Raw genomic sequence first — 22704 nt, 5'->3', positions numbered from 1 at the left:
GCGTGTCAGAGTTCAACGACCGAGGACATAGGTTGCAACATCCCAGACACACCGCGCGGAGTCGGCCTTTGCACTGGTTGGCGTCATCATTTACGCTGTTGCACGTACTCATCCTGTTTCTGCCAGCGTTGGCACGTTGAGCTCAGGACAATGGCAAGTTTGGGGACATCTCATGATGTGTTTGGGGGGAAAAAAGACACCGAGGGGTATTATTGTTGGAAACTAGATCTAATCCAAAGCGCCAAACCATGGGAAATGAGCACCACAGCAAACGCTCAAACATTTGCGCTCATGATAACAGTCGTGGGGTTTCATCAGGTGGGAACCCTCTCTACTTCTTCTGCTGCTGCTGCTGCTCCTCCTCCGCTTCTTGCCGCCGCCGAAGAGGCCGCCGACGTAACCGCCAGCACCCTTGACGCCGCTGGGGAGGCCACCGCCGACGGCCTTGCGGCCGTCGACGAGGTCTGTAGCCGCGCTGTTGGCGACGCCGGCGCCGGGAATGCTGCTGTCGGCGTAGTTGCCCTTATCGTCCCTGCCTGGCGCTCGGCACGGTTGACGCCCTCCTTGGAGACGAGATCGCCGACGGCTGGAGGAGACCGCCTTGGCCGACCTGGCCGGCGACGAGGCCGTGCACGCCGTCCTGCAGGGTGTCGACCTGGGAGATGCCGGTGACCTTGGTCTTGTCGAGGTTCTCTGATGGTTGATATTAGCCAGGGGTCCGGGAGTCATAAGTCAAGGGGAGGGGGACGGGGGTTGTGGCTTACGCTTAGCGGCATATGATGTCTTGTTGTCCTTGGTGAACCACCTCAGGTAGAGATCCTCTGCCCAGGGCACCCACTTCTCGTACTGAGAGTTGTATGTCTGCTTGGACCACTCCATTTTGATGTGTTTGTATGTGTGTCTGTTTGGTAGTTGGCGTGGAGGGTTTCGTGGTGGATGGGTGTTGTAGCTGTTGTTTGATGTTGCTTCTGTCGGATGCTAGAATTAGCAGGACGACATTCCGACCGTAACACGGCGACGAAGCATCTCTTTATCTGAACTGGCTCGACCGGCTGCCTGCCAGGTTTGCATCTCGTCCATCACGCCCGCCGACCATGTGTCTGGGCCGCTGACGAGGTGTGGCTGATGCGCGCCGCCGATCCGACGTCATACTGGTGGCGGGGCATGCGATGTGATTGGTGCGTTTGGGGGTCAGGAAACCTGAACGTGGAAGGTGCGCGAGCTGCGAGAAGACGTCAGCCACTCCTCAGGCTGGTGTGGCCGTTCGCTTCCCTGCTGGACTCGTGGCTTGGTTTCATCATGATGCGTTCTGGAACGTCACGGCCGGGCAGATTGTTCGTTGCTGCTGCTGGGGGGGCGCTCAGGGATGAGGGATGCTTCACCATCTCGATGGAGGGCGGTGCCTCGATGCGTGAAGGAACAACGTCATTGCCGTGGAGAGACGGTGGGAGGAGTGGGGCTGGTGACAGAGGAAACCTAGGGTGCGTGGCTGGTGCTCAGGGTCTGCTGAACGGGGTTTCGCATGTGAAGCTGGCCACGGCATCGTTTGGATTTTCAGGGTCTCGCCGTGACAAGTGACGATTTTCTTCTGCCCGCCTCCCCCTCTCTCCTGGGGATCTTCGAATCAAAGGTGCTTTGCCTCACTTTTTCTTGAAGGCTTTCGCGGGGCTAGTGAAACTTGATATCGGTGTCTGCCGACGATCCCCCTTGGGGGCGCGATCTCTGCCGCACGCGCAGCAGCAGTATCAACAGCCTGAGCGATTGCCGAGCTTGGCCTCGATGTGACCCGGTTCCTGGAGATCGTGAGCGTCCAGTTCGTGGGGAGGTGGGCGTGTCGAAGCTGCAATTATGCCTCCTTGGAGACGTCGCTCGGTCTGTCCTCGCCTTGCCTGATCCGCTCGGTGAAAGATTGCCAGCCTTTTTCACCGAGGCCTGGATCACTGCCAAAGTGGTCCGTCTGGCTTCAATTACACGAGAACAGTCTTTTTTCCGTGTGTTTTGTGCATCGTCGCTCGGGGAACAGTTGGTCCTAGCTGAAGGATTTTTTTTTTGGCGAAACCTCAGCTTCAGCCCCTCGTTGCTCGCTGCTGTGCCGCTTCTTGGCGCACCCGCCTTCCTCGGCTCAACGCTGCAGAATGAGGCCCTCCCGACATAAGTACCTGGGCTCAGGTAGGTCGTAGCTCAGGTAGTGCTGACCACGATCTGACCACCTCGAAGGAGACCCGTCCAGTCAAGTGTGTACATCGCGCGTCTGCCTCTACTTGCCGCCTTTTCCGCACAAAGGCAGTCCTGCCTCTTTCTTTCTTCATCCGGGCAAATGGTTCTTCCCTGAGCCACGTTTTCGTTTTCGCAGTATCGCGGGGCATGTCCATCGTGGATAGCCTCGACAATCGCTCGCCCACGCCAAAGCTTAGCCTCGACAGTTTTCGGAGAAACAGGACACACTGCAGCAGCTTCAGCTTATAGTCCCGCGGAGCATTCCGACCGGCCCGTACCCCCCCTAGGGTGTCCGGATGGCCTTCGAGTCTGGTTTCGCAACCTTGGGCATTGAACAGGGCGACTAACGAGGTCCTATATCCAGTTGTCCAACAAGCAAAGGAGGAAAAGACATTGGAGTCGACTATCGCTGGGTGCGCAGACTTTACCAGCAGCTGGCAGAAACGCCATTCAGCATTGACACCGGCGTTCGAGTCGCCTGCCATTCGCTGGGCGGGGGCGCCACAATGAACAGAAGCATACTATCTACCAGTTCAGTATGCCCGGATACTATGTGTTTGAAAGCAGTGTCAACGGCCCTGGGTCAAGTTTCTGGGCCCCTGCTTGGATCCAAGGCCGACTGTGGTAGTGGTACTCTTGATTCGACCCTCTGGGGTTGTCATCATGATGAAATGAGCCGCCTATTCGAATCTCATGTTTGCTCCCCATTTGAGTCTTCAGTCGAATGTGCATCAAATCAGATTCTTCTACAGGAACCAGTAATATATGGGTGTTCCAACTCGGCAGAAAGGAGTTTCGGCTGGGTCGACCGTGTGGTCGACGCAACTCCAATCACGGTCGTCCAGAAAAACGACGCGCCAGATGCTGGCCCCGTCGTTTGGGGGCTTGTGATTGCGGCTGCTATCGGCTTCGCGGTTGGCATGTCGTAGTCGAGAAGCGTCCATCCACGGATGAGTGGCCTGATGTTCGCATTGCGTTACCGCAGGCCGGCGCGGACCACGACCGACTCAATGGCAGACACGCGGCATACAACAGGCGTGGGATAGGCTAAGCGTCTACGGGTGCTTAGGCATAGCCAACTGCAGCGCTTTCTGCTTTTGGAGTCAGGCTGCCGATGGCTGAAAAATGTATGATATGATTCGAAGACCGTGCTAGGACGTTGATGGCTTGACACCCGGAAGATACCTTCACATGTTCGGGACCATGGGATTGGTTAGCTATTTCGAAAGAGACAACGTTATCAGGGACCCGGTACAGCATTTCGAGATCTTAATTCAGCCTTATAAGTTATTCTACTGTCTTCCACCTGTACTCGGAAGAGGCAACGCCCTGGAGCCTTGCCAGAACAGGGCAAGTCAGTGAGGCATCCTTAGTCAAAGACATGGCCCGAACACCGGAATCCTTGGGCCTCTGCCGACCCGTGCGCTCGGTAAGCATCTGGCACAAGGAACCTTTCGCGGGTGTATTTCAAAGCTTGACTGCCGAGTTGGTAAGGAGGTTTTTGCTAACGATACGCAGAGGGGCCCTGGAGGTTGACGCAGAGCTCGGGTTATGAGGCCTGTTTAGGAATGGTGCGAACTGCCATCGACTTGCCCACTACCGAAGCGTGACATTAGCGGAATTCCCTCCATTGTCACGAACCAATCCTATGATGACTGAGCATGCCGACATGGAGAAACGCCTCCAATATGTGCATGTGGCGCGTCACCTCGACAAGCACCTCATCGCCGACCATGGAGGGGCTTGCGGGGTAGCATCGGGTCATCTACCAGCTAAGTCCGAAAACGAACGACGCCGCTGTAGTGATATAAACTCGAGGGAGCGCCGTGATTTGAAGGATTGCTGTTCATTAAATAACATACAATCGAGCATTGCCTGTGTCAAGAAACGTTCAACATGTCCTCATTCCGCTCCATGCTCGGCGTGCCGCCGTCTACGGCCTCCACCCAGGACAGTGTCCTCGTCATCATCGACGCCCAGGGCGAATACGCCGAGGGCAAGCTCAAGATTTCCAACATTGAGGCGTCGCGCCCCAACATCTCTTCCCTGCTTGAAGTACCGCGCCGCCAACGCGCCCATCGCGCCCATTCGTCCACGTCGTTTCACGAGACGCCCGCCGGCGCCCCCTTCTCTTTCACCCAGGGCACGAAAGCTCGCCGAGATCTTCGACGAGCTCGCGCCCAAGGATGGCGAGCTGTTGTGACGAAGCACCACCCCGGTTCATTCGCCGACACCAACCTGCAGGAGATTCTGGAGAAGTCCGGCAAGAAGAAGATTGTACTCGTCGGTTACATGGTGAGTCTAGCAACGAGATGGCAGCTCGACGGGGAACGTTACTGACACATTGCAGGCTCACGTCTGCGTCTCGACAACGGCTAGGCAGGGTGCGCAAGAGGGGCTGGGACGTCATCGTCGCCGAGGACGCTGTCGGTGATAGGGACATTCCCGGCGTGGATGCTGCGCAGCTTGTGAAGGTTGCCCTGGCTGAGATTGCTGATGTCTTTGGCACTCTTGTCTTGAGCAAGGATATCAACTAGGGTTTCACGTCCCTGGTATGGTATCATCAATAAATATCTGACCCAATTCTTTCTATTCTGATTCATAAGAGGGCCGTCTAGCTATGAGCATGTCAGCTTTTGTGCCCCGTGATGTTCTGTCGCGCTACCTACAGACGCAATCGAGGTACTCGTAAACCTCAGTAAGTGTTAGAAAGCCAAGCCATGTAGTTCGCCAGTCTGCTTTTCCTCATTGCATTTGAATTGACAATAGATATGCAGCACTGCTGTCACAGATCAGTGCTGCACTTGACCAAATCTCTGTTGACGCCCATTTGTTACTGGCTGCCCAGGGGTAGGCTGACTTCTAGGCTCCCTGACATCTGACATGCAGGGCTCAATAAAGCATAGCGGCAGTCGACGGCAAGCTTAGGATCGGGCTGCATATTCAGGGGTACATCAAATGACATGTAGTATTTTAGGCAACAGTGGCCCCAAGCACCTAAATACCACGGACGGTCACATTCGACAGTGTATTCCGCATGCTGGGCATGACCGAAAGATGCAGCCGAGAATGGGAAGAGGCAGCCAACGCGGTTTGGACCTCTCAGGAACATAAAACCTCAGGGGTGGTGACCATGTTCTACGCTGAGGCTGCCATCTCGACATCACCGCTTGACTCGATTGGAAGGTACACAGATCAACGCACAATGGCAACCATGCACGCCCAAAGCCAATCGCCCTTCTTTCGACTACCAGGAGAGATCCGCGAGAAGATTCAGAGGTTATGCATCATGTGCCGCGAGGACATAGACTTTGAAAATCTGAGCCCAACAGAATATCCTGAAGTTCTTTTCAGACCGTCATCCCACGAAACGCCCTCTCTGCCTGCGATTATGTCCACCTGCAAGAAGATGCACTCGGAAATGAGTCCCTTCGCATTTACCGAACTGATTGTACACGAGCAACACCATCTCAATTCACGCATCAGCCTCATATGCCATGGACACCTACGTTGGGAGCGCATCCTCCGCATCTCACTCATTGTTGGGAGCGCACACCGCGACATGACCTCGCCCCTGTGGAGTAGATTCCTGGGCGATATCCTAAAGCGCAGCTGCAACATTGAGCATCTCGACCTGGAGCTCAACAAGAACGAATTTCGTCAAGAACTCGAGGAAGCTATAGCGATGGAGGAGCGGGCGCAACGAGATGGCAGTTTAAACGGCGAAAACGCGGAACTTACTTCAGAGGCTTACTCACAGCCGTCCTGGCTGGAGGGCATTTCTCGACAATCCAGCTTGAGAAGAGTTTGTTTCGATGGGGGTGTTCCGACTGTCTGGTTGGAGAGGCTTTGTCTGCTGTCTGCTGGACGGATCCGCGTCTTCAATGATGGAGTCCGCTTCCGAGAGGCAGAGAAGCCTAGGGCCAGAACTCTCAACGGCGAAGCTGGTGACTTGATGTCAGCAAGGACTGATCTGCACTCTGCAAGTACTGTAGAAAGACCAGCAAACGTAGTGCCTACAAGTCTCGGGTTCCAGTTATTGGTCGAGCCTGCGGTTAGATTTGACTGATCGGATCGACACTTGGTGAACCAGTCCGTATAGTGGGTCTGCGACTTGAGACATATGATGGATGAGCTTTGCATCGGAACACAGCCTTCAGGATGGCTCGAACAGGATTTTGGCGACGCAGAATACGAACTACAATGAAGTTGATGAGCGCATTTACAATTTGAAAAGTCTCCTACGCACTTTGAAGTCATTCTGGCCTGAGGAAAAGTCACTTTGAGAGCTTCGCACCACGCGAGGTTGTGTGAGTCGGCATTTTAGGACTCGTGCGAGCCGTTTCGGGCGAGCAAGATTCTATATCATCTAAAGTTCCGCGAAAGGTAGAGGCGAAGGGGTCCGGGGTGAGACTTGTTAGAAGGCGCCAGATTGGCCGTCTTTGCCATGGCTGTTTATTCAGCGATTCCAGGTTCACCCGGCAAGGCAATAACCTAAGCTGCATAGCTAACTGAGACGGGCCGATGTTTTCAAACATGCCCGAACCTTGTCATGCCATCGGGCTCGGATTCGACACTCAGATGCCTATCGTTCAAGCGTAAGAGAGTGGAAATCGTGCCGTCTGCGTTTTTTTAGAATCACGCAATTAGATAGCTGGTCGGATTCTGCGGAGGCTTTGTTAACTTTCACTGCACACATGTCAAGAAAGGATGATTTGGCAGCTCTCGATACGCCCGAAGTCATATTGCTGCATATCGTTGTGAACCTGCCAGGAGCTTCATCCTGCGCGGCCATAAGTAATCAGCCCACCTGCCAGTTCATACCTCCGGGGTTGTATCGTTACTTCGCATCAGCCGCGAGCCCGAGAACGTGGCCTTGGCTGCGACTTGAAGTCAATAGACTGTTTTGAGGGCCTGAGTGGTGGTCAAGATTGTTGGAAGATAGCACACCTGCGAGTCAGTTTCCGAGTCAGGTTCGTAATTTGTTTACTCCATTTGACGACTGTGAAGAAACAAGTATGTCGTAAAGTATTTGAACGACAGAAGCCGCCGCTTTCACATCCAATGCGGAACAGGTACCGTCCAGCTGAGTGAAGAACCAGGCATCGACAGCTCCCGGAGACGACAGCACCGTTTGCAGTGTCACGGCTCAGCGGAGCGCATGTTGTCCCGAATACCAACTGACTGAATCGTGGGCTGTCACGTTCTCGACCGTGAGACAAGTTTTGGCAAAACGGGAACATTTGTGCTGCTCCGCGCTCCTCTTATCGATCACACCACATGGCAAACATGGAAGCTCAGCGACGCTTTCTCATTCCTGGTCTTGCTAATCACAGCTTTGTTGAACGGCGGCAGCCATGTCTCTGCCGTGTCCGCCCCTGATCTGCCAGGTTTTCGTTATCCTGGTGTCAGCATCTCCGGTGCGCAAGCCATCCCGATCTACAAAGAGACTCTTTTTCCTCGATTACCACATCTAGAGACATTGATGAGTTGGTCTGTTGACCAAAATTCCTGGTAAATTGCCGCGGCCGTGCATATTTTTGTATCACCGAAACATTCAAGCTCAAAGCTCGGTCGAGCGCGTCTTGACGGACCATGGGCTTTATGCATTATGACATGAGCTGTATGTATTATGATTACACTACGTAAGGACCCAGAAAACCAGACCAAGACGCCTCGCCCAGTTACGTTCGGGACGACGCAACCTCGCGGAAGACGGGATACTCATCCCCCGCCTCCACGTGAATCAGCCCAAACGTCACAAAACTCTCGGCGACCTCGGGCTCGAGCGCCACGAACGCGAGCGCCGCATTCTTCTGCCTCGTGCTGACGCGGAAGCTGCCGGCGGGCAGACGCACGACCTTGTCGCTCGCCTCGACCGTCACCCTGTTCCGGATGAGGGCCTCGTACGACTCGGCCTCGAACTGGGACGACGTGACGTTGAAGGCCTCGACGGTGCCGGCGTACGCGAAGGCGAGCGTCTCGATCTCGACGCCCTGGAGCGCGAGGCGGTCGGCAATGTCGGCGCGGTTGCGTGGGATGAGGTAGGCCTCCGGGCGGGAGCGGGTCAGGTTCGCGGTCGCCGGAGACGAGGAGAGGAATTCGACGGGGACGTCGACGATGGACCCGTTGCGCGTGTCGACGAGGGCGAAGCTGCGGTTCGTGCTCTCTTGGTAGTCGGACAGGACGATGTCGGCGTTGCCGTGGATAAAGTCATCGATGCTGTCTTCCATGGTCGCGAGCACATCATCGACATTGTCGCGCGCAATGTCGAGGAGGGCTTCTAGCATCGTCAGCGAGCTGGCGGTGCGACGTTGGAAGTGCTGGTCCGCCAGCCGGAGACCGCGCGCCTCGCACAGAATAGCGACGGCCTGCGTCAGGCCGTAGGCGTTTCGGCCACTGGTGGGACTGGTGACGGCCTCCTCGAAGACGATGGGCGAACCGACTGTCTCGTTGACGGGCCCTGTGACATACGGGCTCGACCGGAATCCGGCAGCCTCAAGTCGCTCGGCAGCGCCCGCGGAGAACAGATCTTCGGTCAGATTGCGGATGGCGGGGTGTGTGTTCAAGTTGCGACCCGAACCGATGAGGACGTCTGAACTGTGTCGGTAGACTCCGCCGAAAACGTTGGACGCAGTGTACTCGTGCATATCAATCACGACATGAGCGTTGAACTTGGAAACAAGTCTCTTGATGTCGCGCGACTGCTGCCGCACGAGCTTGGTGTGTTCTCGGTTGGGATCAATGTTGGTGGCCAGCTCGCGCTGGAAGTACGCGACGCCATCGGGGTTGTATCGTGGCAGCACGAGAATGTCGAGGCGCTCCAGCAAATGTGAGGCCCACGTCTGGTTCGCGTCCAGCTTGCCGAGGAGGGCAAGAATGCCTTGGTCACCGGCAGGCTCGTTGCCGTGGATGGCGCCCTGGATGTACACGCGTAGTTTGTCCGATGAGTTGGCAGCCGACGCATCCATCGATGTGGATAGGAAGAGGTGAGGAAAGGCGCGGCCCTCTTCTGAGAGGAACGGGACAACTTGGTAGTTCATCCAGGAATTGTGCAGAGTGAGGTTGCGAATGAAGAAGTCTACAGATGTTAGCCAGGATGGCAGGTCAAGCTGGCGACCGCCGGAAGGCCTACCAAGCGTGGCATCACTTGTCGGTCCTGCTGTGCCATTGGCGAAGCCGTCGGGGATGGTCTCGGGGTTGAGGAAGGCTGGCGAGAGAAGCTCAACGTCGACCTTGTCAAAGTTTTTCGAAACGGCTTCATTGTCCTTCTGGACAGGTGCATGGTTCCAGCCAAGCTGGTACTCAGCTGAAGCACCCTCGAGGCAGAATAGTAGGGCCTGAAGGCCAAAATGGGAGATGGCAGAGCGCATGATGAGGTCGACGGCGGAAGCTCTAGAATCGCTGGGGAGACGAGAACCAGTGGCCAAAGACAGCAGCTGCTATGGTTCCTGCAGTCAAGACGCCTTTATACTCGTCACGAGTCTCAACCGTCTCCTGCAAAGACGCCTGCCTCACAGCCGAGGAACGAGTGCCTTCCGACGAGGCCGTCATCCTGTCTCCTCCGGTCAGATCGACGTGATCGAACCTCTTTGCAGCATCGCGTCATCTTCAGGCCTCAGCAGCCAAGATCCCGACTTTGCGCGAAGACATGCGTCCAACGGAAAGACATGCATCAAGGCAAGACACGCAGACCTAGGAACAAGGGCTGACAGACGACGGCACAAAGACCACAGCGGCGATCACAGTCTCAGACACGCGAAAAGGGGAGCGGCCTAACCCTCTCTTCGACAGGTAAGACAGGCGACACGCGCTGGTGCTGACCGTCGAAAGAACCGCCGGACGAGCACGAACCGCCCGTGACATCGGGTGGTCAAGAGTGCGGGGTCATGCGAGGAGGCGGAGCGGCCGACTGGTCAATTTGCGGAGGGAAAGACGGCAGGGCGGGGTGATGTCCGATGAGCGTAAAACTAGGTTGTGCTCATCACTGCCCATCCTGCCCGTGTCGTACAGACTGCCGGGCCCAGTGCGTGTCCACCGGCCGGCGGATTCCCAATGCGGCCAAGAGCCGAGGCCGGGCGACGCGAGAGTGTTACATCACCGCGCATGGCAGGCAAAGTGATCGGCGTGTGCGGTGAGTGGCTCGCTGTCATTCGGTCTCGTGTCAACTCGCCGGGCGGACAAGAGTGTCTCATCCGCACATGTGGGCTGTTGAATCTGTTAGGCTCGACACGGGATCTCACGGCGATCTCTTGATGGTTTGGGACGGCTGTGGTTTGGTCTCTTTCTTATTCGGGTATGCAGCCCTTCCTCTTTAGGCCTGGTATCTCTCTTTTTTTTTTCAGTTCATACTTCATGTCTCATCCATCCGTCTTCAGAGCTTGGCCTGCGCCGGGTTCTTGATCTCGACAATCATCTTGCCCGTGTTAATACCGTTGTAGAGGTCCACGAGAGCCTGCTCGGCGACCTTGAGGCCACCCTGCACGATCGTGTCCTTGCGCTTGATCTTGCCCTCGTCAAGCCACTGAGCGAGCTCCTTGCGCGCCTGGGGGAACTCCTTGGCGAAGTCGAGGACGATGAAGCCCTGCATCTTGATGCGCATGGTGATGATCTGCGTGTAGTTCTGCACATTGTCAGTACGCGATGACGCGGTAGGAAAGACGCCTCCGCCACAGAGTGCGGCGAGACACGACGTACCCTGGGGCCAGCTGGCGTAGCCGTGTTGTACTGGCTGATGGCGCCGCAGATGACGAAGCGGGCGTGCTCCTTGGCGCGGTCGAGGGCAGCCTCCAGGATGGCACCGCCAACATTGTCAAAGTAGACGTCGACAAAGTTGGGGGTGGCCTCCTTGAACTTCTTGCGGAAATCAGGGTCCTTGTAGTTGATGGCAACGTCGAAGCCGAGGTCGTCGGTCAACCACTTGCACTTGTCGTCGGAGCCGGCAATGCCAATGACGCGGGCGCCGCGAATCTTGGCCAGCTGACCGGCCACGCTGCCGGTAGCGCCGGCCGCACCAGAGACGACAACGGTCTCGCCGGCCTTGGGCTCACCAATGCGGAGCATGCCAAAGTAGGCCGTCAGGCCGGTGGTGCCAAGGACAGAGAGATAGTCGGTGGGGTGGGAGATGGGCGGGTAGGCAGCGGCGGGCTGGATGGCGGCCGGCGGCAGAATGGCGTGCTCGGCCCAGCCAGCGTAGGTCGGGATGATATCGCCAGCGGCGGCCTTGTCAGACTTGGAGGCGAGAATGCGAGAGACGGCGGCTCCACGCATCGTCTCGCCAATCTGAACAGGGGGCAGGTAGGAACGCTTGTCTGCGGGGAACAAACATGTTAGCGCCTTGGAGGAGCATGAAGTCAGAGATTGGAGCCATGACGACCAACGTACCGTTCAACCAGCCACGCATGGCGGGGTCAAGACTGAGGTAGAGGTTCTCGACGAGGACCTCGCCATCCTTGAGGTCCTGCTCGCGGGGGATGGGCTGCTTCTCGGTCTTGAAGGTCTGGCCGGGGATGATGTCGGCCTTGGGCCTCTCGGCGAGGACGACACGCAGGCTCTCAGACATGGTAGCGGTGATGGTGGGATGGCGATGTTGGTAATAAGGGAATGTGTTCGTCTTGTCGTCCAACGTGTTGGTCTTGTGTATGTCGTGGATCAAGCGGCTCAACAAAAAGAGAAAGCAGCCGGTACCCCTCACGGCTGGGAGCCGAGGAAAGCTTGTCTTAAATATGCTCGGCCACGTCCCGTCCCCATTCTGAGACGGGGACCCGGTGGAGAGGGCGTCGGAGGCGGCATCGCCAACTGTGTGGTGCCAAACCCAAGACGGTGAAAGCGCCGGGGCGCTAGGGCGTCAAGGGGTCTTGGAGCCGAAACTCCACGCTCGGGGGCTGGGCCGGATGGAGTGGCACATCGCGGGGTGACGCCATGCCGAGGCTTGCGGTGAGGCCGAAGGTGAAGACGAGGAGGCTACGGTGGGTGGGGTGCATGGAGAGATGGAAGATAAAATAGTGATGTGAAGAACGAGGGGAGGTGGATGAAGTGAGGTTGATGAAGATGTTGGCTTACGTGGTCAGGCGTCAGGCAGCAGCTCCTCTTCTAGAAGGTGTATTCACGGCAGCGCCTGCCGTTCCAGGGTTGCAGGTAGCATAGCAGAAGCAGGAGCAGCAAAGCAGGAGCAGGAGCAGCAAAGACAGGTACCCCAACGGGAGCCAGGGTCTGTTGGGGCGATCACCCAATCGGGGCAATAAACTGCCCGAGATCTCATGCTTCAGGGGCCTTGCCCGCTGACAGACTCGCGCCAGTGACCCCTCCCCCGCACCGCAGGCCGAGGCCGCGACGTTGGGGTCGTGTGGGCTCAGGCGTGATCCTCGGTAGCAAGCTGCAGATATTCAGGCTTTGTCGTCCTTTAGTTTGTACAGCGAGCGAGAAGAAACAAGAAAAGAAAAGAGAAAAAAGAAAGCAGGGGAGCACCGAAATACAACAAATTTGCGAATTGGCTATGCTACAGGTGCAGAGAATGCCGTGCTACTGGTGTAGAGAATGCCATGATGCACAGCAAGCGTCCTGTCGCTGTCGCTGTCGCTGTCAAGGCCTTCCTATCTAGCGAGACATCTTGAACAGGCATTTCCCCGTCTCAATCAACAGTCCCGTACTGCCTCCTACTCCGCCGGCCAGACGAGCCACGCACCCACGAGCACGAGCTTGAGCACCGCCGCCGCCCACAGCGCCCCGGCAATGCCAATCTCGCTCCCCGCAAACAGCCCGCCAGCGACGGCCCCCCCAAGCAGCAGCAGCGGCGCCGCGACGCGCCTGTTCCTCTCGCTGTTGTCGACGCAGAACAGGCGAGCGTCGCCGAAGAGATCAGTGTAGATGCTCGTCAGGACGACGCTCGTCAGGGCGTTGCGCTCGAGGGCGCGGCTCGTGACGGCCTGGCCGCAGCTCTGGAAGGCGACGAGCGCAATGGGCGCCAGCACGTCCCACGACAGGTCGTCGGCCGGCCGGCGCCGCGGGCCGAGGGCGATGAGGAGGCCGGCCGCCAGCAGCAGGGCCAGCTGGGCGGTGAAGGAGGCGGCGAGGACCCAGCGGCGGCGGGCCGGGAAGGCGCGGTGGAAGCGCGAGAAGACGAGGGAGCCGAGGCAGAAGGCGGCGAGGGAGACGGACGACTTGATCCAGCGCGTCGACTCGCGCGGCGCCGCGAGGCCGAGGCCGATGTAGATGGTGTTGCCCGTCTGCATCGACACGAAGGAGCCCCAGATCTGGTTCGACGCGCTGTCGAGGAGGCCCGTGATGATATAGCAGGCGAGGAGGACGAGGTCGGTGTGCTTGCGGCTGACGGAGGTGGTCAGATGGGTCTTGAGGCGCGAGGGCGTGGTCGAGGCAGGGGCGTCGGCATCGCGAGAGGTGCCCAGCAGAGGCTGCTGTTCGGGGTTGGGCATGGCGGTTGGGAGTCTGCGAGGAGTCTGCGAGGAGTCTGCAAAGCGAATGGCAGCTCGAGCGGAAGACAGTGCCGGAGAGTCTGTTTCCTTTCTCTTTTCTTGACCAGCAACGACAAGACAGCAGAGAGAAATAGACAGATCCCACTGGCGCCTGGCAGACAAGGCAAGTCGAATCAGCTTGGCCGTCAATGCGCCGTCTTGGTTCGTGATGCAGCCGGGGAGAAAAGCAGCGAACTGCCAAAGGAGAAAAGATTCAGCGGGCCAGCAGGCGCCTGGTCGCGTCGTCAGCGCCGAGTGCTGGGTGACCTATGTTGAATGACGTCATCGTCATCGTCGCAGTACCATAGGTCAATTGAGATCGCCTCAGTGGCTCGTCTGCCCCAGAGAGCCCCTCACTACCCCCCTAACCACCCAAACCACCTAATCCCTGAGCCGGCCAGGCCCCAGACCGGGCTGACACCCACTAACGGTCGCTGGAAACCCCCCACCAGCGCTCCAACGCGGTGCCCCCGCCTGATCATCTAGCGGGAACGCGCCGAAGAGCATGGGCCATTTCGTTAAGAATATCGGCGACGAGGACATTGAGATGCTCAAAATCTTCAGGGCCGATGCGTTGAGGGGCTTTTCGCTCTTCCAATGGCTCGGCGACACGCCGAAGAAGCTGATTATTGACCACCTGTTTGCCGATGACGATGAGAATGCGAAGAAGTTATGAGAGAGCATCTCCGATCCGGAGAGCGATCCCATTAGGAAGGTTGCCTATGAAAAGGAGGGGAGAGGGTCTGACGAGTTCTAGCATGACTGTAGTATGATTTTGCCGGTGAAGAATCCCAAAAAAGAATCCCAAAAAGAATCCAAAAGCTGATGATCTTACAATGTGAATTGTTGAAACGTGATTGACTGAGCGTGTTTTATTTTGTAATCGCGACGATGTGTTCTGACTTCGGAATGTGTGATTGCTTTTACGGGGACATCGATTTTACTGACTGACAGAATCATTCCCAATACTGAACTCATTCCAGACAAACAACTATTATCACACCTGATTTACATGAACCAAGCAAAGAACATGGCTTAGTTGAGCTCGTGAGCTGACTTGATGGCCTTTGACTTCCCAGCGTCGATCACGACAGCCGGGTCCTCAGGGTCGCCCTTCCGTGTCACCTGGTTGCCGTTCTTCGTCGTGATGGACGTGCTGTCATTGTTAGTTCCGGCGTTGCAAATGACACCAAGGGAATAGACTTACTCCTCGCCCTTGACATCGAGCACCTTGCCCTCGGGCTGGCCGCCGCCCCAGTTCCACGAGACCGTGTCACCCTTCTTGGGACCCTTCTTCGGCTTGCCGCCGCCATTCGATTTGCCCTTTCCGTCGCCGGCGTCCTCTTCTTCGTTGTCGTCGTCATCACCTTCGTCCTCGACGTACTCCTCGTCGCCCTCTTCTTTTTCCTCCTCTTCCTCGTCTGCCTTGTCTTCGTCATTCTTCTTGGCGTTGCCGTTTGTCGAGGATCCCTTGCCTTGGCGTGTCTCGCGTTTCTTGTTGGCGCCGTTCGGTGCGCTCGTCTTCTTGCGCTTGTCGCCCGCCTTGGCGTCTCCGTCATCCTTGCCGTCGCCCTCCTCTTCTTCAACTTCCTCCTCAGCATCTTCCTCAACTTCTTCCTGAGCATCTTCGTCGGCCTCTTTCATCTCAGCATCTTCTTCCTCGTCATCTTCCTTCTTGCCATTCTCCTTCTTGCCATTCTCCTTCTTGCCATTCTCCTTCTTGCCGTTCTCCTTCTTCTCATTCTTCTTGTTATCCTGCTTCTTACTGTCGCTACCACCGCCGCGTCCCTCGGCCTTGAGGAAGTCGTGGCCCCAGTTCTTCAGCGAAGCATACGACTTGGTCTTCTTGACCTCCTCATCCGTCTTCTCCTCGTTGCCCTTGGCCTCCTGCGCCAGATGCCGCTTGCTGCCACTGCCGTCAGCAACCGCGTCTTCTCTTTCATAAAACAAAAACAAACCAGGGAGAAAAGGACCTACCAGTATGCGACAACCTTACGCATGTGCTCCACCTGCTCGTCCGTGTACTTGTCCTCCTTCCTGTCCGGGTTCGCCTTGAGGATCTCGACAATCTTGCGCCCGCTGTCGTGGCCCACCGTCTCGCCGTCGCCGTCGGCATCGTCCTTCGGCCAACCGGCGCTGTTGGCGTCGTCCGACTTGAGCCAGGTTTCGAGGTCCGAGGCTGTCATATTGACGAGCGAGTTGAACTCGGAGATGACTTCTTCCTTGGGCTTGACCATTTTGGGATTTTCTTCTTTGTCTGTACTTATTTGTCTGTAAGATGGGTGTCGTGCTTCGGTGACCTGTGATCTCAATAAACTGCTAGGGCGATGAGTTGATGAGGACAGACAGGTCAAGGGACGAATCTCTGCTACACTTTAATGCTTCTCCCTCAGCGCCGGCTCCAATTTGAGCTGCGCGCCAGCCCTTTGCCTGGCCATCGCATTCACCGGCACACAGACGGGCGTTGCTGTGTGCGCGCGTCGGTTGCGGCGCCGCGGACCTGGCGCGATCATGACGGCGTCATTGTGTCTCGGCGACGAGTCGTGTCGTCATGGGGAGCCCCTGCATAAGTGGCTTGCGGATCATGCTTGATCGCGGGGTCTAATGAAGCTTCTTTGCGCGATGCGTCCCAATTGACATGTCTCATTCGTCCCTCGTCGGTCTCGACCCTCCTCCTCGGTAGCTCTCACTGAAAGAGTGGGAGGGGGCAGCTCCGGGGGTGAGCTCCGGGGAATAGACCTCAGGGATCGGAGCACTTCAGATCTAGGTTCGTCCTAAAAAGAGGTCTCACTTGTGACGCATGCATCGAGGATGGCATTGCTTCAGATTCTCGATTAACTACTGGTCATTACGTCTATGATCGTACAGGCACAAGCACAGGTACGGCCCTCCATCTCATACATAGCTCCCATTGTAGGCCAACTGCCTTAGTTGAACTGGCAACCCGTCTGGTCGTTCTTGATGACATTGTCGAGGTTCGAGCCGAGCAAACCCGCCCTGTCGATCCAGGCCTGCATCGCATTAGCATAAGACGTCCATCCAGCCACCGACTCTCCCGTTTACTCACGTCCAGAACGTCGTCCTCGACCTGCTGCTCCCTACTGAGGATGAACAGCGTCGAAAAGTTGCTCGACTGCACAATGGCAAAGTCGCCCGTGTAGTCTGTCTTCGTCAGCACACCATCTCTCACAGTCCACGCCGGGCCGGGTCGTCTTACCCTGAACAATGTAGTTCGGTCCCGCGCACTCGGGCCCCGGCTGGCCGGGGAACTGCACCCGGAAGACGCCCTTGGCTCCGTAGCCCGGATCCGCCGGGGACGCGGTGCCGAGGATGTTGACGGCACGGCCGGCGGCCTCGCACGTGTTGTTGACCTTGACGGTGCCGTTGTCGTTGAGGGAGTATTCGGCGCGGATGCACTTGCAATTGCCGGTGAAGGGCGCCAGGGTGCCGGCGACCTGGTACCAGCGGCCGAGGTAGGACTCGAGACCGAAGCCGATGTCCCCGGTCGGGTAGTAGCACTCACCGTCCCACAAGGAGGGGACGACGTTGGGCACGGCGGGCGCCGGCGACGTCGTGTCGTTCTGGCACGAGGCCAGGGCTGCTGCGGCCAGGGGGAGGAGGGCAAAGGAGCGCATGGCTGGCTGTGTGGTGTATGAACTGTACTGGCGTTCCTGCTGCTGTTGATTGATGTCGTTTTACAACTGCGCCATCACGACTATCCAATTGCCTCAGCCCATGCTACTTATATGGCATCAATTGCTAGACTATTTTCTCAAAGACACCTCACTATGATCATGCCAATACAGCTCGCACACTTGAGAAGGCCGAGGTGCGAGCTTAAAGGCTGGCAAAAGCGCGTCGTCTCCAAGAGACATCACAGAGTGGTGACGACATTAGGTCTTCATCGGGCAGTGTCTTCGCCCTGCCAAGTCGGCAGCGTGTGCTGATCGGCGCCCAGTTCCAGGCCGCCAGGCCGCGCTTTGCCGACTTTGGCGAAATGGCCCGGGGCCCCGATCGATGAGCGGCTGGGGCTGCCCTTCGGAACCGGCAATCGGGTTTGGTGGGAGGATCAGTGCTTTCTGCATGCTGGCATTTGCCGGGGTGCACATTGCCATCATTACCCGTGATCGTTGTCATTCATCTTTGGAGTGCAGAAGTTGAGCTACTGGAAGAATATGAGTCGGCGGTGAGCAGACAGCCAGCATTTATGTCCATGTTTGAGACTTCTCTCAATAGTCCCAGATCATAAGATAGACAATCGCGACGATGAGACAGTGTGGCTAGCACAATAGCTTTCGCTTGAGACATGTCCTAGACTGGGCGACATCTCGCTGAGCGTTGAGCAGACCAAGTGCAAAAGCCCATTGATTTAGGCGCTACTAGCTATTGATCCATGATATCAAGTCGCCAGACCGTCTTTGAATTCAAGCCTCATCTGACTTTCTCATCGTCTGACAACCTGTGCTAGAATTGTCCCTGCATCCCATCATCCAGAAGATGTCTACCCCGCCCTGGCTTAACCGCTTTCGGGAAGACCCTTGACGGAGACCTTCACGCTTGGCAAGGGAAAAGATACCCGACACCAGCTGTCACGACAGCTTCAAAAATGTCCTCACCCAACAAATCTCAATCGCCAGTCCTCACACTCAGGACTATTGTTCCAACAGCACACTTAACCGCCCGAAACTCCTATACTACCACGAACCGCCGACATGGCGGAAGATCAACCCATTGCCGGTCGCGGCATCCTCTACGTCAACTCTAAAATCGCCCGTCCCGATCTCATCAACGAGGAGCAGTACATGAACTGGTACGACAACGACCACATCGCCGAGATTCTCGAGACGAGCGCCATGAAGACAGCCTTCCGCTACAAGGATGTTGACCCCAGCGCCGAGAGGCCGTTCCTTGCCATGTATCCTCTGGACGACATCGCCTTCATGCAGACGGCCGAGTTCAAGAATATTCGCGTCCATAGCGGCCTGCTGCCTGGCGGCGGACCCGTCTACGACATTGCCGAGATTGACGTGCGGTATTACAAGCTCACGCAGGTGTATGACCCCACGAACAAGGGACCTGGTGCGTATCCCCCTCTTTTTCTGTAGCTCCCAGACAGTGTAAGATGCAGCTGACCATTCGGGGAACAAAGGCCACACGAAGACTATTCTCTCGGCACAAGTCGAGCTGGGCCCCGATATTTCCCCTGAGGAACTCGATCGGTGGTATCGCGAAGAGGTAAGCACTCACTATGCATGATTTTGAACCGGAGCCTTGGCATTCGCTCCCTCACAATTTGTAAGCAAAGATTGCACAGGAAGCTGACCGGCGATGTCAACCCGCGAACAGCACCTGGAGAGAATGTCGCAATGGGGAGGATTCCTGCGCACGACCCGCTTCGAGCTCGCGTACGCACGGTCGAACGCGCAGTCCAGGGCGCTCAAGGGGCTGGCGGCTGAGAACGAGGAGGCGCCGCGGCCGCCGACGTACCTTGCGCTGCATGAGTTTTCTGGTGATCTGGACTTGAAGAAGATGATGGAGTTCACCGACAGCGCGTGGACGAGGAAGATCATTCCGGGGTTGAAGGTTGTTCTGACGCCCGTTTACGGTATTGTCGTCGCGCACGGCCAGCGGGACTGGTTCCATGGCGTTGGCATGTGAGCTGTACTGGCATCCTGATTGTTTTTCTGCTCAGGTCATCAAGATGAATTAAAGCCTAGAACGTCTGGCTCAAGCACTGACCTGTGATTCGGACAGAGTAGAAGTTCGTCTCGTCATGGGAACGAATTCCCCTGGGGAAACATGTGCTGATCCTCCCACAGCGGAACACGCCAATGGGCTGATGTGAGCATGAACCCCGTCGTGATTTTCGTCTCCTCGTGATGCTTATCTTTGACCATTGCAATACGCGCGGCGCCATTAGATGCTGTGTTACCCCAGAATGTGCTCCATGAAACACGAAAATGTTTTTCTGGTGCTCCGATGGATCAGCATGGAGATGATTTTGTCGAACTGTAGTGAGGGGTAAAAGGATTCAGTCGTGCAGTAGTCCGGCCTCCGTTCGTTGCATTCATGCATGCAGCTGGCCCGGATCACAGACAGACGTGCCGTGGCCTCGCTGATCCTCACATCGTATTGAGCTGATTGGAGTCATCACGCAAGTGCTCATTTCAGAACCAGGCTTCCATATTGCTTATTCGTCGGGACTTGAAGCCATGTTTTCCGCCCTGCCGTCGAGAAGTTCAGCTCGACTGGACAACCCGAAAAGACGACTATAAGTTGACATTTCAACCCACTCGTCAGTACAGACGTACTGACTGGCAGAAGCAGCCACCGTACTCAGGTCAGGCGAAGCAAATGGTCCTGAGATCCATCTCCACTATGCAGCGCCCGTCCTTAACCACCCTTCTTTTTTGGCTTGGGCTTGCCGTCCTCGTGCAATGCCAGACATATGACAAGGGAGCCTTCGCAGTCCGTCTTCCCGAGGAGAGCTTCCGATACCGCATACTGACCTCCATGCCTAGTGCGAGGCGCTCGATAAAGCGCTTCCCGGCAGGGTTGCTTACCAACAGACAGAAGCATATGACGTCTCCAATACATTTTGGTCAAGCCGTCAATCTGCCGTCAGACCAGCCTGCTTTCTCCTCCCCAATTCAACTGCGGACGTCTCGACAGGGCTCAAAATACTCACATCGCTGAGCATCAAGTTTTCCGTCAAAAGTGGCGGCCACACTCCGTTCCCGGGGGGTTCCAACATCCAAGGCGGCGTCACCATCAGCCTCGCGGCCCTCAACGACGTCACCGTCAGCGCGAACCGCAAGACTGTATCCATCGGGCCGGGAAATCGCTGGATCGACGTGACGAAGAAGCTAGACCCTCTCGGCCTCGCCGTCGTAGGCGGCCGCGTCGCAGAGGTCGGCGTCTCCGGCCTGCTCCTCGGCGGCGGCATCTCGTTTCTCTCCGAGCAGCACGGCTGGGCGTGCGACAACGTGCAGAACTACGAAGTCGTTCTCGCGACGGGCGAGATCGTCAACGCGACGCCGACGCAGAATGAAGACCTGTTCTGGGCACTCCGCGGCGGCGGCGGATCGAGCTTCGGCATCGTGACGCGGTTTGACGTCGACGCCTTCGGCAGGGCGACTCTGGGCGCGGTCGCTCATCTGCGGGACGAGAGCAGCGCGGCTGTCGCAGTTCCACGCTCGTCGCGACGGACGTGCTGCTCTGGACAGGGACGCGCACGTGTTGTCGTGCTGGCCAACGGCGCCGCAGTTTGGCGGGAACATTGTCCTGACGTCGCTCTACCACCTCACGCATGCCGCGACGCAGGCAGCGGCCGACGGGGCGGTGCCGGATATCTTTGAGGGGTTCGTGCGGTTGCCTCGCCAGATTTCGAACACGACAACCATTGCGCCGGTCTCGACACACCTGGAGGCCATTTCGGATCGATACGGCTTCCGAAAGACGTGGTGGGACACGACGGTTTCGATCGGCGACGCGGGGGATTACTTGCTTCTCCTGGAGACGCTGCCCAAGTGGGATGCCCATGTTGAAACGTTGCTGGCGGCGGCCGAGGAGGCTGGCGACACGATCATTCCGCAGATCGCTTTCCAGCCCATCTCGACCAACGTGCTCAAAGAGATGCAGAAGAATGGAGGCAACGCACTGGGGCTAGACGTGGGCGACGGGCCGCTCGTATTGATCCATATCATGGCGACCTGGTCGAATGAGAAGTTGGACTGCCTCATTGAGAAAAGGTCAAAGGAGTTTATCGAGGATATCGAAGCGAGAGCTGAAGCGCGAGGGCAGAGTAATGGATACAAGTACATCAACTATGCTGGCAGAACACAGGATGTGTTCGGCAGCTACGGCGAGGAGAATCACAAGAGGCTGCGAGAGGTATCGCAAAAGTACGACCCTGAAGACTTGCTACAGAACCTCTGGAGGGGCTATTTCAAAGTCAGGTAGAGACTTTTTTGTGTCAGCGAAGGAAGAAAATGATCAAAGACCCCGATCAGAGAGTTATAGACCCCCGGTCAGAGAGTATATAGATTTTATCCATTGGTGGCTGGTGGTTCCGCCACTGGTGGCGCAGGTCGTGATAGTGATAGCGACGACGAGCTTTTGGAGCTCGAAAGAAGAAAGCATCTTTCCATGTCATCACCACTTTTCGACACCCCATCTACAGCGCACCGACCCCCATCGCCGCAGCATTCTCACGGCGATATTGATCTCACACGGTTTACATTCCCCCATTGACGTCTCAACGCCACGTGCGTGAGCTCTTTAGCACGGGCCAAGCCCAGGTCATCCCACGATTGTCGTGACATCACCACTCAGATCTTCACTGGCGCATTGCATCTCATCGCAACGCAGTCCATCCCATCAAGACTGTCCGATTTCATCGATTCCTCGGTCTGCGTTGTTTGCACTCCATCGCTTCTGAAAGACTGCCGAAGCGTCACTCACCTCCATTGCATGCTCAGGAACGCCAGCTCTCACCATGTCCCGGGTTACCCGAGCCAGCGCACGGCAAGCTGCCGCCACCAGCACGCCCAAAGTTACTTCGCCTCTCAGCAGCCAAGCCAGGCGGGCTAACATCAAGGCGGAGCCCACCGACGAAAAGCCATCGAAACGCAAGACGACTACCAAGTCGCCCACCAAATCAAGCTCCAAGCGCATCAAGACGGAAGACGACGACGATGCCCTGCCAGCAACGCCTGCCAAGCGCGTCAAGAAGGACCCCTCAGAAGACGATTCACCGGCAGCCAAACCCAAGGTCTCACCATCAGGGGCATCGCCCAACGCCCTCCAAGCCAAGAAGCTCAAGGCCTTTGATCAATTCTCAGCCAAATCCCCCTTCCCAGACTTTGCCCACCCCACAGCCGAGGAAGCCAAGCTCGCGCACCGCATCCTCACTCTCGCTGCACGGCGCCGCGCACGCGGCCCGACACGGTCAGAGGCGCCCACTCTGCGCGCGCCGGTCTGCGGGAACTCGCCTCTCGGTTCCTCGACGCTCTCG

The 22704-nt window shown here is 57.0% G+C and overlaps 11 protein-coding genes across 11 annotated transcripts in view; 5 read left to right on the top strand and 6 right to left on the bottom strand.

Annotated features, from left to right (window-relative positions):
* Window positions 1-228: 228 nt before the first annotated feature.
* On the bottom strand, window positions 229-879 carry VDBG_06563 (conserved hypothetical protein; the record flags this gene model as incomplete). Its single annotated transcript, XM_003002955.1, has 2 exons — window positions 229-536; window positions 765-879. The coding sequence occupies 2 exons, from the start codon at window positions 877-879 to the stop codon at window positions 229-231; spliced, it is 423 nt and encodes a 140-aa protein (XP_003003001.1).
* A 3234-nt stretch (window positions 880-4113) lies between these two features.
* Window positions 4114-4754, top strand: VDBG_06562 (conserved hypothetical protein; the record flags this gene model as incomplete). The annotated part of the gene is made up of 2 exons (XM_003002954.1): window positions 4114-4516; window positions 4597-4754. 2 exons carry the CDS (start codon window positions 4114-4116, stop codon window positions 4752-4754), a joined length of 561 nt encoding a protein of 186 aa, XP_003003000.1.
* A 668-nt stretch (window positions 4755-5422) lies between these two features.
* Window positions 5423-6286, top strand: VDBG_06561 (predicted protein; the record flags this gene model as incomplete). Its single annotated transcript, XM_003002953.1, has 1 exon — window positions 5423-6286. The coding sequence occupies one exon, from the start codon at window positions 5423-5425 to the stop codon at window positions 6284-6286; it is 864 nt and encodes a 287-aa protein (XP_003002999.1).
* A 1615-nt stretch (window positions 6287-7901) lies between these two features.
* Window positions 7902-9590, bottom strand: VDBG_06560 (carboxypeptidase; the record flags this gene model as incomplete). The annotated part of the gene is made up of 1 exon (XM_003002952.1): window positions 7902-9590. The coding sequence occupies one exon, from the start codon at window positions 9588-9590 to the stop codon at window positions 7902-7904; it is 1689 nt and encodes a 562-aa protein (XP_003002998.1).
* Window positions 9591-10591: 1001 nt separating this feature from the next.
* Window positions 10592-11779, bottom strand: VDBG_06559 (NADP-dependent leukotriene B4 12-hydroxydehydrogenase; the record flags this gene model as incomplete). Its single annotated transcript, XM_003002951.1, has 3 exons — window positions 10592-10840; window positions 10915-11528; window positions 11602-11779. 3 exons carry the CDS (start codon window positions 11777-11779, stop codon window positions 10592-10594), a joined length of 1041 nt encoding a protein of 346 aa, XP_003002997.1.
* Window positions 11780-12872: 1093 nt separating this feature from the next.
* VDBG_06558 (conserved hypothetical protein) lies at window positions 12873-13649 on the bottom strand (the record flags this gene model as incomplete). The annotated part of the gene is made up of 1 exon (XM_003002950.1): window positions 12873-13649. One exon carries the CDS (start codon window positions 13647-13649, stop codon window positions 12873-12875), a length of 777 nt encoding a protein of 258 aa, XP_003002996.1.
* A 1074-nt stretch (window positions 13650-14723) lies between these two features.
* On the bottom strand, window positions 14724-15874 carry VDBG_06557 (conserved hypothetical protein; the record flags this gene model as incomplete). The annotated part of the gene is made up of 3 exons (XM_003002949.1): window positions 14724-14844; window positions 14896-15594; window positions 15666-15874. The coding sequence occupies 3 exons, from the start codon at window positions 15872-15874 to the stop codon at window positions 14724-14726; spliced, it is 1029 nt and encodes a 342-aa protein (XP_003002995.1).
* A 741-nt stretch (window positions 15875-16615) lies between these two features.
* Window positions 16616-17323, bottom strand: VDBG_06556 (conserved hypothetical protein; the record flags this gene model as incomplete). The annotated part of the gene is made up of 3 exons (XM_003002948.1): window positions 16616-16699; window positions 16756-16786; window positions 16869-17323. 3 exons carry the CDS (start codon window positions 17321-17323, stop codon window positions 16616-16618), a joined length of 570 nt encoding a protein of 189 aa, XP_003002994.1.
* A 1077-nt stretch (window positions 17324-18400) lies between these two features.
* VDBG_06555 (conserved hypothetical protein) lies at window positions 18401-19346 on the top strand (the record flags this gene model as incomplete). Its single annotated transcript, XM_003002947.1, has 3 exons — window positions 18401-18767; window positions 18838-18923; window positions 19035-19346. 3 exons carry the CDS (start codon window positions 18401-18403, stop codon window positions 19344-19346), a joined length of 765 nt encoding a protein of 254 aa, XP_003002993.1.
* A 720-nt stretch (window positions 19347-20066) lies between these two features.
* VDBG_06554 (FAD binding domain-containing protein) lies at window positions 20067-21650 on the top strand (the record flags this gene model as incomplete). Its single annotated transcript, XM_003002946.1, has 3 exons — window positions 20067-20208; window positions 20361-20796; window positions 20915-21650. The coding sequence occupies 3 exons, from the start codon at window positions 20067-20069 to the stop codon at window positions 21648-21650; spliced, it is 1314 nt and encodes a 437-aa protein (XP_003002992.1).
* A 535-nt stretch (window positions 21651-22185) lies between these two features.
* VDBG_06553 (base excision DNA repair protein) overlaps window positions 22186-22704 on the top strand; it is a gene marked incomplete at both ends in the record, with an annotated part of 1186 nt that continues 667 nt past the window's right edge. Inside the window, one exon of the mRNA XM_003002945.1 lies at window positions 22186-22665. Within this exon, the coding sequence (XP_003002991.1) occupies window positions 22186-22665 (480 nt within the window). The remainder of the gene's footprint in view (window positions 22666-22704) is intronic.

The sequence above is a fragment of the Verticillium alfalfae genome, genomic scaffold (assembly GCF_000150825.1).
Source record: "Verticillium alfalfae VaMs.102 supercont1.8 genomic scaffold, whole genome shotgun sequence".
NCBI classification, from domain to species: Eukaryota; Fungi; Ascomycota; class Sordariomycetes; order Glomerellales; family Plectosphaerellaceae; genus Verticillium; species Verticillium alfalfae.
This window is presented reverse-complemented; position numbering and strand designations above follow the sequence as displayed.